This window comes from Aspergillus lentulus (assembly GCF_001445615.1).
Source record: "Aspergillus lentulus DNA, contig: Alt12, strain: IFM 54703, whole genome shotgun sequence".
Lineage (NCBI taxonomy): Eukaryota > Fungi > Ascomycota > Eurotiomycetes > Eurotiales > Aspergillaceae > Aspergillus > Aspergillus lentulus.
In genome coordinates, this window is record NW_028322115.1 from 3,538,382 (window position 1) to 3,553,866 (window position 15,485).

General features: G+C 53.4%; 5 protein-coding genes across 5 annotated transcripts; 2 read left to right on the forward strand and 3 right to left on the reverse strand.

The window, feature by feature from the left end:
- Positions 1–525: 525 nt before the first annotated feature.
- Positions 526–1,762, forward strand: ALT_7080 (3-ketodihydrosphingosine reductase tsc10; the record flags this gene model as incomplete). Its single annotated transcript, XM_089600181.1, has 6 exons — positions 526–555; positions 605–671; positions 728–861; positions 950–1,256; positions 1,336–1,586; positions 1,634–1,762. The coding sequence occupies 6 exons, from the start codon at positions 526–528 to the stop codon at positions 1,760–1,762; spliced, it is 918 nt and encodes a 305-aa protein (XP_089455643.1).
- A 165-nt stretch (positions 1,763–1,927) lies between these two features.
- On the reverse strand, positions 1,928–3,475 carry ALT_7081 (acetyltransferase sphE; the record flags this gene model as incomplete). The annotated part of the gene is made up of 1 exon (XM_033558420.2): positions 1,928–3,475. The coding sequence occupies one exon, from the start codon at positions 3,473–3,475 to the stop codon at positions 1,928–1,930; it is 1,548 nt and encodes a 515-aa protein (XP_033414311.2).
- A 634-nt stretch (positions 3,476–4,109) lies between these two features.
- Positions 4,110–5,870, forward strand: ALT_7082 (MFS-type transporter sphD; the record flags this gene model as incomplete). The annotated part of the gene is made up of 2 exons (XM_033558421.2): positions 4,110–4,352; positions 4,419–5,870. The coding sequence occupies 2 exons, from the start codon at positions 4,110–4,112 to the stop codon at positions 5,868–5,870; spliced, it is 1,695 nt and encodes a 564-aa protein (XP_033414312.2).
- A 119-nt stretch (positions 5,871–5,989) lies between these two features.
- On the reverse strand, positions 5,990–6,967 carry ALT_7083 (monooxygenase sphC; the record flags this gene model as incomplete). Its single annotated transcript, XM_033558422.2, has 1 exon — positions 5,990–6,967. One exon carries the CDS (start codon positions 6,965–6,967, stop codon positions 5,990–5,992), a length of 978 nt encoding a protein of 325 aa, XP_033414313.1.
- An 801-nt stretch (positions 6,968–7,768) lies between these two features.
- ALT_7084 (reducing polyketide synthase sphB) lies at positions 7,769–15,461 on the reverse strand (the record flags this gene model as incomplete). Its single annotated transcript, XM_033558423.2, has 4 exons — positions 7,769–9,580; positions 9,658–9,951; positions 10,012–14,749; positions 14,812–15,461. The coding sequence occupies 4 exons, from the start codon at positions 15,459–15,461 to the stop codon at positions 7,769–7,771; spliced, it is 7,494 nt and encodes a 2,497-aa protein (XP_033414314.2).
- Positions 15,462–15,485: the final 24 nt, after the last annotated feature.

Genomic DNA, 15,485 nt, shown 5'->3' on the forward strand with positions numbered 1-15,485 from the left:
TGGGGTATTTTGACTGTGTTGTCTGAGGCTAAAACGGAGGGGTAAGTGTGAGCTAGATATTGGGGGGAGAGACTAGGTGCAGTAGCCTGAGAGGCGGATTAGCCCCTGAAGGGGAGACTTCAGGACACCGTTGCTGCTATATCGAGTACGCGTGCTGTGCTTGAAACGAAAGGATAACGCGCTAAAAGCTCAACAATCCTTAAAGAGCGACAAGAGTCTAGGCCTTATTTGAAGAAGCTGGAGCGATTAGGGTAATATTTCGTACTTCGCTCATCTCGGAGACGGGACCCATCTTCAGGGCCCACTTGGTCCAAGCCGGCGAAGGCTCCGACTGGGTCCTTGCATTCTCTGGCTGCTCTGGCATAATGATTTCATATCTCCCATAGAGCATGGCAAGATGACAAGATCGACGGAACGAGGTTCAACTCATCCTGACTTCGCGAGGCGTTGTTTGAATGTTTCAATTGCGACCTAGCAGAATCTTACCCTCACCTGGAAAGACCCCGGAGTGGAAAGAAAGAAAGCATGAGACCAGATCAGGACCTGTTTGGCAAGGTATGTACGTATTTTGGCCGGATAATGGTCTCGCTGACAGATCTGGCAGACTGCCTTTGTAACGGGTGGCTCCGGTGGATTAGGAAAAGCGATTTCCAACATACTTGCTGCGCGTGGTTTGTGAAATCCTCCACCCTGGAAACCCCTAGATTTTCACTGATCCCAAGCCAAGGCGCCCATGTCACAATATTCGCGCGACGACAGGGTCCTCTAGAAAATGCGAAGAATGAGATAGTCGGGAATTGTGTGGATGCAGATCGGCAAGAGATCAATGCCGTGGCTGTGAATATGGCTGATGCCTCTGCGGTATGTTGCTCCCAATCCAGGAAACCCCCAAACACTCGGAGAGACGGCAGCATGCGAAATGAGCTTTCACCCTAACCAAAACACACAGGTTGCGGAAGCATTCAGGGCCCAACCCCGAATAGCGGATTTCCTGTATTGCTCCGCCGGGGGGAACCATGCTGAGAATGGGTTTTTCATCGATCTCGAAGCCACGCAGCTCGATTCTTGCATGAAGAATAATTATTATTCCACTGCTTATGCTGCCAAGGCCATGTTGGATATCTGGGTTGAGAACGACAAGAAACCTACTGGCATCGATATGTCAAACAATGCCACTGGACCCAAGACCAGAAAGATTGTTTTCGTCAACAGTGCGGCGGCGTTCTTGGGGTTACCAGGGAGCGTTGCTTATACCCGTAAGTCGATGATCTTGATAACTATTGTTGATTCGAGTTTGTTGTCAATCTGGCTAACACCATCCAAACAATCAAAAAGCCGCCAAAAGCGCAGTCCGAGCCCTTGCAGACACCCTCCGCTTTGAAGTCCTCCGCCACAACTCCTCCAGTACCACCTACACCATCCACATCGCCTTCCCGGCCGACTTCATCTCCCCTGGGTTTGTCCTCGAACAAGACACCAAACCTGACCTCACGAAGCGGATCCAGGGAACCAACGTCGCCACTTTCGCCGAGCTGGAGAGGAAATTCCCTTCTTCGCAGAAAGTGGCTCAGGGAATAGTTGCGCGGGTAGATAAAGGGGATTTTATTATCTGCGAGGATTCGTTGTCTGCAAGCCTTTTGTTTACGAATATGGTCGGGCTGAGCCCGAAGAGAGGACTTGGGATTGTGGATTCGTTGTTGAGCGTGGTAATGGGGTGGTTTGTCGTGCCAGTGTTGAGGAGGAGGTGGGAGAGGATGTGTAGGGAAGATGGTAGCAACCGGTCACGATAAAGGAGGAAGCTCAGCTAGGGGCCATCCTCGCTTGAGATTGAGTGCCAGATTTTGTCAATTTATACATTAATCTAGAGAGCTCAGTGTCCGTAAGAATGTCAGCAACTGTGCTAGCCACTAAGCATGTCTTCGATAGATTATGTTGCATCTTCATCAGACATAGACAGAAGTTGTTGCTCTACAGCCGGCCAGACTTCTTTCCGCAAACTGTACAACAGCCAGAAATTACCCGCAGCGTCTTTTCCAATTACCACGCCAGTGTTTCGCGTTGCGTAGCCTTTAGTCCCAACTCCTTGGATGCAAGATGGCCTGCCCAGCTGATTGCTTCGCTTGTCCATTGCCAGTCCCTGTCTTTCGATGGCGGCGGAGAAATCAACTTTGAACAGTTTTGCTTTGACCCAGTTTGACATCATTACCGTGTACATACTAGGATTTCCGAATAGGGCTGGATGATGTGCATTGTCCAGAGTATTTCGCTGGATGGTGTCCAGTGCTTGGAGTTGTTCCGCGTTCCGTTGCTGTATAAGAGACTTGCGGATTTCGTATGCGGTAAAGCTTAGAGGTTCTTCGAGAACCTGGCGAACGGAAAGGAATGTCAGGGTTGCGAATACGGCATTGGTTACCAATGCACAGGTAGCGGACGGGATGTGGCCAAGCTCTGCTAAGATTGACCGACAACAGTATGTATTCCGCATGTTAACTGTGCGGCTGGGGCGAGGTTTTTCGGCTCGCAGAACGACGCGCGTCCACCAGGCAAACAGAATGTCACCCTCGCTAACGAAAAGGGGTTTGTCGCCGTCGTTGGCGTCGCGCGATGCAAGCTCCTTCATCGCCTGAGATCGCATCTGTTGCAGGTATTTTCCGGGCAAGAAGATAACTCGTTCCTCCTCCCGGCGCTGCCAAAACAGCTCAACTGTAAGAATATACCGCAATGCAAACAAAAACCAGGTCCACCCTATGAGTAGCGTGTCGGCAAAGACGTATTTTTGCCGCGGTTCTGTCTTCGACTCGCTGAGCCCAGCTAAAGGATCATGAGCAAATCCCACAAACGGCTTCACTTCATCTTCTCGTCCGCGCAGCACTGCAGACCAGGCGTCCAGAACGGCATCAAGGCCCATCATGTCCGTCAAGCTATGAAGGAAAGAAACGGTGACAAGTGTCGCATCTAGGAAGGTGATAATGCGCACCCCCAGCTGGGGACTGTCTGAGCAAAGCCAACCTTCCAAGCGATCGGGGAAACCAGGAGTCCGGATTAATGATCTGAACTCGGGTGTAGTCGTATATGAAGTGGCCAGAACGGACGGGCGACCAGCGGCATCAAGGTGGTGAGGTTGAGCCAAACGCGATGTTTGTGGATGGTCGGCCACCTTCATGTCATATGCGACCGTGGAGTATGCGAAGCCAGGCCGCTTGTCGTCGAAACATTGTGGAGCATGGTATTCTAGTTCCCCCTTTGCATTCCTTCGGATTCGAGCACCGAGTTTCCGCCAGTCTCCTAATTCGAGCAGCCGGGATAGCGCACACCGAAGCTTCTCTGGGTCCAGGATGTCATCGAAGCGGAAAGTGACGTCGAAGGAAAGGCCTCGTGTATGATGGTCATCATCCCAGTAGTGGAAGGGAATGATTGTGTCGGTTGGTACGGTCGGCGGAGGGGCAGACTCCCTCCCAAATCCAAGAAAACCCATGACAAGTTGTCTAATGGAGCCTCTGTATTGACGACAGCTTATTCTGGTTGTGATCGTGGTCCTGGTCCTGGTTGCAGTCGCAGTCGCAGTCCGCAGTCACTGCCTTTCATGATAATGCTGCCTTAGGTCGGTTTGCTTGGCCCCACAGCCGGGCCGAGCCTTCGGGACCGGAACCCGCGAGGACCGGCGCGCCTCATAGGCTCCCGCTCGCTCATCCCATCATCCACCGAACTCAGGCACACGCTTGGGGGAAAAGAGAATTCGAAGGTTCATGATTCATCTTACAAGGTACATACTCGTTCATTCTGTCATTCCGCTCCCCTTCATCCTCAGGACACGTGACGGCCCGGATCCTGCTGAGTAAGTAATATCGACCAGCGATCCGGAAGTAAGAACGAAGAATATTGTGATGCGGATCCTAGCGTGAAACAAAGGGGTGTCTCTGTTTCTAGCTTCTTTCCTATCTCCAGCACACTGCGGTGGACCAACCCCGTCGGTAAGCATCCCATCTCTGTAACTGAAAACTTGACTTCTATTTTTTGCGAGTGTGTCTCTGATTGAGCTTGAGCCCTAAGCCGACGTGCCCTGAGAGTTAAACTATCGTGCCAAGCATTGGCCAGGCGCCAGCGCCGAGATGTCCACATTCGCAGTTCGACAAGAATCAGACTCACAACCCATATCGGAAACAAAAGGAAAGGCAGAGACAGACACAGAGGCAGAGGCAGGCGGGAGGGAACTTCCTGCCGAGGGAAATGGCGAGGATGATGTCGAACAGACACCAAAGAAATCGCTGGCCTTCAAACTCGCTTTCATCGGCCTCGCCGCCAGCATGTTTGTGTTCCAGTTGGATGCAACGGCCCTCGGTATCGCCCTTCCAGTGAGCTATACCGCAATTTTTCTCATCTGCTGCTGAATCGCCCCCAAGACTAACCTCAGTCGGTAGACCATAGCTGCTGATCTCAAGGGGGATAGTTTAGAGTCCTTCTGGGCGAACTTGTCCTACACCCTATGTGGTCTCGTCATGCAACCGGTGTGGGCCAGTATCTCCACCGCGTTCGGTCGGAAACCGCCTCTCTACGTTTCCATGGCGTTATTCTTCGTCGGATCCATCGTCTTTGCCGTGGCCCAAAATATGAACACGATTATCGTCGGCCGCGTACTTCAAGGGTTTGGTGGTGGAGGAATTGATGTGCTGGCGGAGGTAATTCTCGCAGATATGACGACGCTGCAGGAACGCTCGAAATATCTGGGCTTGATGGCCATTCCCATGGCGATTGGGAATATCATGGGGCCCTCCGTTGGTGCACTGTTCGCGACCTATGCGAGCTGGAGATGGATTGGATGGGTGAACTTGCCGTTGCTAGGGATTGGTACGCCCTTGGTGTTTTTCTTCCTCAAGCTACGGCCCGTCCCCCTCGATGCATCGCTGGCCAAGAATCTGAACCGCCTCGATTGGATTGGTATGGCGTTGGTCGTGGTCGGGATCACGATCTTTGTGTTGCCGCTCAGTTGGGCGGGCTCCTTATTTCCATGGGCTTCCTGGCAGACTCTCGTCCCAATGTTCTTAGGGGTTGCGGTACTGGTCATATTTGGTTTCTACGAAGCGAAACCCGAAGCCCCTATTGTTCCTCATCGACTCTTCCACTCGAAGACTGGAAACATGACGCTAGCCGGAGGCTTCCTCCATGGCGCGGTGCTGGTCTCGCTTTTGCAATACTTGCCCTTGCTTTACCAAGCCGTACAACTCGAAACTGCCATTTTATCGGCCGTCGCCCTGCTGCCCACCGTCATTACTAGTGTAGTGGTCGCAGCTGCCTCCATGATGATGGTTCCGTTGTTTGGTGGATACGTATGGATTCTCAGGCTGGCATGGATCATACTCACGCTGGGAACCGGCTTGCTGGTCCTGTTCGACGTAGGATCGTCGTCATCCATGCGGCTCGGCCTTCCCATCCTCTGGGGAGCGGGGGTTGCCTTGCTGCGTCTCAATCTTCTCCCCATGCAGGCGAGCGTCAAAAACGTCGACGACACCGGCCTAGCGATCGGACAATTTCTCGCAATCCGCATGTTTGGAGGTCTCGTCGGCCTCACGATCTCTTCAACCATTTTCAACTCGGTCTTCTCGACATCCATCTCCGCCACTACAGTCCAACTTACCGGTTCTCTGGCTCCTCTCAAGGAAGCCTCCAATGCAGTGGCCTTTATTGACAAGCTAAGATCCCTAGACGCTCCTGTTGGAACGCTTGATCAGGTTCTGAGGGTCTATCTCAAGTGCTTCCAGACGATCTTTTACACAATGACGGGGCTTAGTGGACTGGGGTTGGTGACTTCGCTGTTCGTGGATGAGATTGATCTGAAGTCGCAGGGGTTCGGGAATCAGCGCTTCGAGGATTAGTCGGGAGAAGGATTGGGGGGGGGAAAGGGGATAAAGGGGGCTTTTTTTTTTTTTGCAAACTATCAAGTAGAGTGTGTAAATCATTCAGGTGGCCAAAAGTAACTTTATGTACAACTTAATCAAACTTTGTCATAATCAATTGTATCCCATTGTTTGGGCTGGTTGAGAACATCCTGCAAATCCTCCATAGCACCCTGAAGATCGTCCAAACCCAGATGCAATGCCAATTCGATATAATCCTTTGTCCACAAGCCTGGCGAGCCGCGAGGGTACTGCGACCTAAACCCCACAAATCGCTGCGCGCGCTTGGACAACTTCTTCACGGTGTCCAGCTTGATGATGAAGGGATGTGCTTCCGACGGAGTCAGGAAACTGGGGATGACGGTCAGCTGTATACATTTCCTTTCCGTCTCCGTCTTGTTCTCGCCCATGGCATGGATGACCTTGCCCCCAATCAGTAGACAGTCCCCGATCTTCATCTCGGCCGGGATCGTCTGCGTCATGTCCCCGCGCTGATGGAAGGGCCATTTGTTGCTGCCGGGGATGATGCGCGTGGCGCCATTGTCATCCGTAAAGTCCGAAAAGGCAAAGAGGAAGTTGATCTGGGGCTCGGTGCCTTCCGGTCCGAGCTGGGCGTATGGTGGATAGGAGGTCAGATCGCGGTGCAGGACCTGCGCGGGCTGCGGTCCGGAGGCATTGAGCGTGGTCGCCGCCGAGAGCCAGTAGTCCCCGTTATGCCCGCCTTCGCTGTAGCAGCGCTTGCAGATGGCGTGGATGAAGTCGTTTTCGAGGATGCGCGCGCGAAACGTCGCGCTGTGGTTGATGAGGTCGCCGGCACGCTTGGTTTTGGTGCCGTGGAAGGCCGCCAGGTCCGGATGGGGCACCCGGGACCCCCGTTGCACGGAGTCGATGCGGGACTCGAGCTCGCTGGTGATCTGGTTCGCCTCCGCCGGGGTGAGCATGTGTTTCAGGATGACGCCGCCGCTTTCTTTCCAGTGCTTGAACACTTCGTCTAAGGGGGTGTCGACTGTCACTTCCGCGAGCTTGAGTCCATTGGGTACGGCGACCTGCGGGACGTCTGTTGGGACTCGCCACATTTTGGGAAGTTCTGGCAGGAGGGTTTAGCTGAACGATGTATTGATGGTAGAAGAAGATGGGGACTTGGTGAAGATGAACCCCGATTATCCTAGTTGCTTGCATACGAGTTTATGAATAGGAGGGTTTTTCCATTACTTCATATGGGGCTTGTTTCGTTCCATGACCTCGGTCGTCAGACTCGGATCCCGTCCACTGATGGCCTCCGGGGCTTACGGATTCCGATTCCCCCGGTTGATGCACGCAGCATTTGCGACAGGCTCGGCTCATTCTATCAGTCAATGTCGTACGATTTCAACTCTGCCCCTTGCTTACGAGAGTATGTTGGGAGCAATAGAGACCTAAACATGTGGTCATCCCGGACGGACCTTTGTCTGTTATCCAACCCTGTAAATCTTGATCCCGGAGGGACAAAGGACTATGATATAACTTTGGTTTGAGGCTTGTAGAACCAAGATCTTTAGGAGCGAACTCGTTCTCTACATCGTGTACTTTGGAGGCCGTGAGTTTTCCTATCCCTGGGTACCCGGAAGAGCCCATTATTCACTCCTCATGGACGCAGAAGATTACTATGAAAATCTTTGACAACAAATAGATACTTGGCATTTCTCATAAAAATGTACAGTCTGAGCAAGGACACAAAGAATGTAGAAAACCATTTGTAGAAAAGCATCAATAGATGCAAGAAATACTTTCACCGACCTTGTGCTTGATGCCAAAGGAGGGCTGAAGGCTGTATTGCAGCAAGTGGTAGAATGATAGGAGGTACTCTTCCCGAGTTGCAATCCCGCATGAGGGATGGCTTAGCTCTCGTTGTTTTCTGTCGCGATTCTATAAACCTCATTTGCCGCGTACTGACCGAGAATGTCAAGAGAGCCAATACTCATCATCTCCAGCATGGGAAGATCAAACGAGAAGACCTGTTTGATCCAAGCGCGCAATTCGAGAGCCACCAACGAGTCAAGGCCGAGATCGAGCAGTGGCCAGCTCGTATTAGGCTCCTCCTGAGGTTTGAGCAACAGGTCAAAGAGTCTCTTGCCGATCTCGACCGCAAAGAGCTTCGCTGCTTCTGGCGACTTGAGCATGGACGGATCCGCTTTGGCACTGCTCAAGTAGGACTTGAGGACATCCGTCGAGGCTGCGGTTGCAGCCACCGTAGAATTGTTGTGATAGGAGGCCATGCGGCGGTCTTTCTTCCAGATCACGTAGTTGCTGGGATCGTGCAATGGAATGAGCAAAGCAAGGCCGACGAGGAAAGTATTTTTGTGCACGAAATAAGAAGTGGCTTTGGAATCGGCCGCAAGAGCTTCGTCGACGGCTTGACCGGGTTTGTTGTGGACCAGCATGGATATTGCCATTGCGTCGATAACCTCCTGCTCCAGTACAGGCTTGAAGCCGCTCCTGGACATTTTCCCCATCATCCCTTGGTGCTCCGAAATCCATCCCACGTCCTCGACGGCTCCCATATCAACCACAGAGGCCGCCAAACCCAGGCCGTTACGGTATTGGGCGAACGCGTCTAGGAAGCTGTTACCACTGGCATAATTGGCTTGTCCAGCTTGTCCAACGATGCCCGATACCGAACTGAACATCACAAAGAAATCCAGATCGATACCGGGGGCCACAGAAGCCTCATGGAGATTCCAGGTGCCCTGGACTTTGGGTGCCGTCGACGCCATCCACTCGTCGAAGCTCATCCTGGTAAAGTTCTCATTGGCGACCACCATAGACATCTGTACAATACCTTTGAGGGGATATGTTGCCGCAGCAATGGCTCTCTTGACGTCCTCGAGCTTCGTGGTATCTCCGCTCACGAGCTTGACGGCGCAACCCATGCTCTGGAGCTCGGCGACAAAGTCGTCATCTTTGGGCGTGAGACCAGCGCTACGGGACAGGTAGACGAGCTCGCGGGCCCCGTGGTCGACCATCCAGGTGGATACGGCACGACCGATCCCGCCAAGGCCACCAACCATGAGGTAGGAGGCGGACCCGTTGAAGGCAATCGTCAGAGCTCTCTTGGTGGTTTCCAATCCCAGCTGGGTTTCCCCTTCGGCCGGCTTGAACGAAACGCCCACACGGCCGATGTGTTGTCCCTTCTCCATGAATCGGAATGCATCTTGGGTCTGGGCTGCGGGAAAGATGGTCATGGGGAGCGGAGAGATGTATCCTTTGCTGTAGAAATCCAAGATAGAGAAAATTAGAGCTCTGGCGACATGGATTCTCTTCCAGAGCCCATCGATGTCGACACAACAATAATTGCGGTTCGCCAGGAAAGGCTTCATGTCGAGTTTACCATCTCCGATCAGATCGCGTTTTCCGATCTCGAGTAAAGTTCCAAATTCAGCAACGCAGCTCCACGTGGCGTGCAAGAGCTCGCCCGAGAGGGAGTTGAGGATGAAGTCCATGCCACGGCCTTCCGTTTCTCGCATGACGCCATCCACAAACGACCTGTCACGAGAGTGGAAGATCCTGTTTCGCGGGATGTGGTAGTTCTCCATCAAATACTTGACCTTTTCTTCGCTGCCAACCGTAACATACACATCGGCCTCCAGCATCTGAGCTACCTGGATAGCCGCCAGGCCCACTCCACCGCACGCGCTGTGTATCAGCACGGACTATGCAAGGGAATATTGATCAGTAACTGTACTTGCACATCATAAAAAATTAACATTGGGTCTTCCGTGCCGCCTACCTGGCCTTTTGTGACGCGTCCAACGTTGACCATAGAGTGGATCGCGGTGAAATACGGTATAAGCATCGTTCCAGCTTGATCAAAGGTGAGGCTATCGGGAATCCGCACGCAGACGGCAGCCAACGTGGTTGTATATGTGGAAAAGGCGTCTTTCCTGCAAAAGCAAACGACCCGATCACCTACTTGCAGGTCGTCGGGGCTGACGTCTGCCCCGACGCGCGTGACGATGCCTGCAGCTTCAATTCCGAAGAGACGGACCGGCAGTTCAACAATGCCCAGTGCGACCAGAATATCCTAGATGTCTCCTGTCAGTAACATGACACTCGCTCTGATGGGTTGACTGGGTTGACTTACTCTAAAGTTCAAACCGGCGGAGTACACCTCGACCTCCACTTCGTCCTTCTCGGGCTCCTTTCGTTCATGCCGCGCATAGTGTAGACTGTTGACCCGTCCCGGCGTACGGACATTCAGTGTGGCCATCTCGTTTGACTCCTCTGAAACCAAGAGCTCATCGGCCAGTATGAAAGGGTGGAAGCGTGCCACTTGAACTTGTCCATTGAAAATGGCCCATTCGAAGTCTGGGTTGAGTTCATCGTCACCTTGGCGAGTCTGAAACTTGGCAAGCACCTGCAGTAATCGGCCAATGGACTTCGGGTTGTCAAAACTGTCGATCTGACAGGTTCCCAAATCGGCCAGCTGCTCCGTACGGATAGTTCTGGCGAGGCCGAGAACTTGCGCATATCGGGGATCACGGCATCCTATGTCGATGAGGTGGGTTGCCCAGAGCATCCCGGCGTCGCGGTCCTGAAGACCGAGAAGGAAGGCCTTGAATGCCAGGAAGCGTGCTTCATCGATCTCGTGGAAAAAGGGCTGTTCGACGTCCAGGAGCGAAATCACATCTTGGCCAGCCGGTGGCTCATCCTCTAATCTGCATCTGGTCACCTGGTAGCCCTCCTTTTCCAGCTCGCTCAGGATGTGTGTGCCAGCAGGTCCTTCCTCCTCGAGAAGCACTGTGACCTTCTTCATGGGCGTCTCACGGACCTGCTTTACGACCATCGTTGTCGTAACTTGATGGGGTTCCTCTGAATCAAGAGCCATGGCCTCGATGTCGCCAAACGCTGCAGCTGCAAGCTTCGACTTCCACTCTTCTTGGCCTAGGTAGGGCGTCTTGACATCGGCAGGGCCCGACCACCACGTCGGGAGCACACCGAGCACATACTGGATCCATCTGGATGACGGGCAAAGCTCTTGGAGGAGCAACCTACCATCGAAGCGTAGGAGTTTTCTCAGGTTGACCAAGCTTTCCTGGATATTTTTGCACTCATGAAGAGCGTTGACAGCTATAATTAGGTCGTACCCGCCTTCCTCGAATCCTTGTTCGAGCGGATCCTCGCTGATGTCCAAGCTGGCGAACTCCATATTTGGGAATATCTTCTCTTGGGTTGTCGCCACAACATAGCCTGGGGCAGTCAAAGTGTACTTAGCGCAGAGAACCTCCCCATCAGGTCGTGTCAATTCGGCGAGGATGTCTCGGTGCAACGACGCGCCGTTTCCAGTTCCAATCTCTAGGATCCTGAGGTTGGGCTTGGAGTGGCTCAGCATTTGAATAAATTCCCTTCGGTCTATCTGTCCAAGGAATTCATGGACCTGCGTTAGAGCTCCCCTCGGGAGGACATCCGCTAGGCTTTCGCCGGACAAGAGGGATTCCATCTTTAGGCAGACTTGATGCATGGCACTGGCGACTGGGGCTGCCGGAGTGTTCGCTAGCTGACTCAATATATTGTCGATTCGAGCGGAGATAGCCTCGTTATCGAGGCCTGTCCAAGTCGAAGGCAACCTGAATGCAATCGAGTCGGATTGAGACCCGATCCAAGCCATGTATTTCTGTAGATGGGGCCGAATTGATTTGCTTGCTGATTCTGAAAAATGCCATTGGGACAAGAGCAAGCAGATGTCCCCGAGTTCCTCCAGGAGACGCAGATGGTCTGTTCGGCCGGCTGGTGGGCAGAAGAGCTCATCCACATCGAGGAAGTCAATGTCGGGTCTCCATTCACATCTGGATGCGGCATGCGTGTCCATAATGTCTGTTGCACCGGTACCGTCCGCCAACGACATCCGGATACCGACAGCTTCAACGACTGTAGTGCCCCCGGATGTACAACGGCCGTCTCCAACAACCGAAAAATTACTCGACAGCTTAGCGGAAACGCTGGTGATCATATCTGACGAGCACCTATGGACGGTGACTTTATCGATGCTGGTCGGGAGCCAGGTCTTGGTGTTGCGTGCGTAGCCCTTGACTGCAGCAGCGCCCAGGATTTGCAGGGTTGCATCGAGGACGGTAGGATGAATGTGGTAGTTGGCTTCGTCTCCCTGCCTTCCATTGACAACCTTACCAACCGCCCGCTGTTCTGAAGTCGAGGTCGTCATCGTCTCCAGGGTCTGAAAAGATCCTCCCAGATTGAGGCCACCTTTGCCCATTTTTTCGTACCATTTTCTAACGTTGAGCTTCCGAGGCAGGTCAGTAGCAGGATCCTGGGTCTGCTCGGGCGCCGATGACAGAGCACAGGCCTCTCCTGTACAGTGCTTTGTCCAGTTGCGCCCGTTGTAGGCTGAAACAGTGAACTCCCACCATGCGCTATTTAGGGAGTTTGTCAGGCGGTGCGGCCGGAACGTGGCCATCATCTCCGTCGGCTTTCCTTCGCTGAGCACCAGCGCCGTGCTGACAATGATATTCCGAACGCTGAATCCCTCCTCGACATTGGTCAATTGTCTGATAGCCTCGCCTGCCAGGGCAATGTAGCCACAGAACGGGAAGACGATGTTCTCCCCGACCTTGTGGTCACGAATCCACGGCGTGTTTGTAACATGGAACATGTTACGCCAGGCAGGCTCACCGTCACTGCTCTCAGCCACCCTAGCACCAAGGAGATCATGGTATGGGAATTTGCGGTTGCGCCACTCCTTGCTGAGACGAGATTCGTACCAGTAGCTCCCTTCGTGATTCCATGGGTACCGGGGAAGATCCGAAAGACAGCAACCCGTGGGAAAGAGGGCCTCAAGATTGACATCAACATTGAGTGAGTGCAGCGCTCCAATGGCGGACAGGAAAGATGCAGTGCAGTCGAGGTTGCGCGCCATGACCGACACATAGGGAGCTGGAGAAGAAGCCTGAGTGAAGATCTGTCTCAATGGACCTGCGAGAGCCCCGTGAGGCCCAACCTCAAGGAAGACTGCATTCTTTCCCACGTCGTGTTTCAAAATGGCCGTGACGGCCTCGCGGAACCGGACCGGCGATTCCAAATTGTCCTGCCAGTATTTGGGCCAGGGTTTGTGCTCGGGGTCCAGGATACTTCCGGTTACACTGGAGAAGAAGAGCGCCGATGGTTCTCTTCCGACCACTTCCTCGCCGATCAAGGACTGGTAATCCTCTCCGATCTCTTTCATATGGTATGAATGATAGGCTTTGTCAACCTGGAGCAGTCTAGCCAGCATCTGTGGCTGCGCCTCTTTGATAGCAGCAACAACGGATTTGACGGCGTCGACGTCGCCTGAGATTGTAACGCTCTTGGGTGAGTTGTCACAGGCAATCGTGACGTTCGGGACGAGGTACTTTTCCGTTTCTGCCCAACTCATTCCAATAGCCGCCATGGTTCCTGCTCTCTTCTGTCTGCTTGTCACTGCTCCACGGTGGTGGGCCGCGGTGATGGCCTCTCCAGCGCTGAGAGCCCCGGCGGCGTATGCTGCAGCAATCTCGCCACTGGAATGGCCCACGACTGCGTCTGGGCAAATTCCCGCGGACTTGAGCGTGTCGACCAGTGCAATCTGAATAGCAGTGCAAAGTGGTTGAGAGAACTCGGCCAGTGATAGACGGCTCTTCTTGCCTGGTTTCTTGAGCTCCTCTTCGATCGAGTACTGCGGCTTCTCCCCAGCAATGGTCTGCAGGTGTTGATCCAGAGATCGGATGCTAGACCTGAACACTTCATTGGATCGCAGCAGCTCCCGTCCCATCTGGGGCCATTGTGCGCCCTGACCGGTGAAAACCATAACCACACTCGGCGGCTTCGCGGACTTGGAGTTTGCAGGTTGCGAAACACTTTCAACCACACCATTGCTGACTATAGCAAAAGCTCGGTGCGGCAAATGTTCCCTTCTCCTTGCCAACGTGTAGGCTAGATCACTGACTTTGTCCGGATTTTGTTCCACCCATGCCTTGTAGTCGTCGATTATCCTCGTGATTGACTTTGACGAGTTGGCCGTGAACAACAGAAGTTGCGGTGTCTCCGGTGTTTGGTGAACCGCAGCCGGGACGTTATAGGCAGCGGCAGATTCAAGAATGACATGGGCGTTTGCGCCACCAATCCCAAACGAATTCACACTGACCCGTTCGAGTCTGTCCTTCGGCCACGGAAGTGGATCCGTAGGGACCGTCAGCTTACCGTCCGCGAACGGAATGTTTGGGTTGGGGCTGGTGAATTTGATATTTGGCGGGATGATGCGATGCTCGAGTGCTTTCACCATCTTCAAGAGTGATACAAGGCCGGACGCAGCTTCGGTGTGTCCGAGGTTGGGCTTGACCGATCCAATGTAGACGCCTTTGTCTCCAAACACCCGGGCCACAGCTGTCGCCTCGATGGGGTCCCCAGTCGGCGTACCTGTCCCATGGCATTCTACCATGGCGGTTTCCGCGTAGTCAGTAATACCTCCGAGTTCGTATGCTCTCCTCATTAGAGCCTCTTGTGCGTCCGTGCTAGGTTGCGACAGTGTAGGGGTCTTTCCGTCCGCGTTGTGAGATGTGGCTCTCACGACAGCACGAATTGGGTTGCCATCTCTCAAGGCATCCGCCAACGGCTTGATGAAAATCGCCGTAACCGCCTCTCCGCGGGCATACCCATTAGCGTCAGCGGAGAAGGTCTTGCACGAGCCGTCACTGGATAGAACCCCCTGTTCCTGCATCGCCATCGACATTCCAGGTGCGAGGATCAGATTGACACCGCCCACCAGAGCGGATCCACAGTCGCCTCTATTGATAGCAGCACACGCCTCGTTCAATGCCACCAGGGCGGAAGAACAAGCTGTGCGAATCGTCATGCTATTGAAAAGTGTCAGCACAGAGCTATGTATTTGGAACAACTTTCCAACAGAAGATCATACCTTGGCCCTTGCAGGTCAAACTCGTACGAGAGCCGATTGGCAACAACAAAATCTCCTGAACCGGAAATGCGATGTATACCCCATGGCTGGGTCTCCTTCCCAAACATCTCCAGCCAGTCTTCTCCAAAGTTACCAATATACGTGCCGATAGTCTTGCCTCTCCAATTTGTCACGCCAGCATCTTCGAAAGCCTCGCGTGCGACTTCCAACATAAGCCGTTGCTGGGGGTCGGCTCGCTCTACCTCGGTTCGCGTCATGGAGAAGAACGACGTATCCAACGCTCCGACGTCGACGCTCTCATCGAGGAAATATCCATACTCGGTCGAGACGGTTCCTGGTTGCTTGGTATCCGAGTAGTATGAGTCGATGTTATAGCGCGATTGAGGGACGCGACATCGACCATCTTTCTTTGCGAGGAGGAAATCCCAAAGCTCGTCGGGCGTCGTCAAGCCTCCTGGGAGACGACATGCCATACCACAGATGGCGATGGGCACTTGACCATTGCGAGAGACCCCATGGGTCGCAGTACCATTTGTGCCGTTAGTATGCACACCATTGGTGGGATGCCCGTTGAGAGTAGCCCCATTGATGATAGTCGAACCCATTGCTACCCCCTGGCCATTGGTGCCGTTACTTTCGTCCATAGTCATTGATGTGAGTTAGAAGTAAAAGTT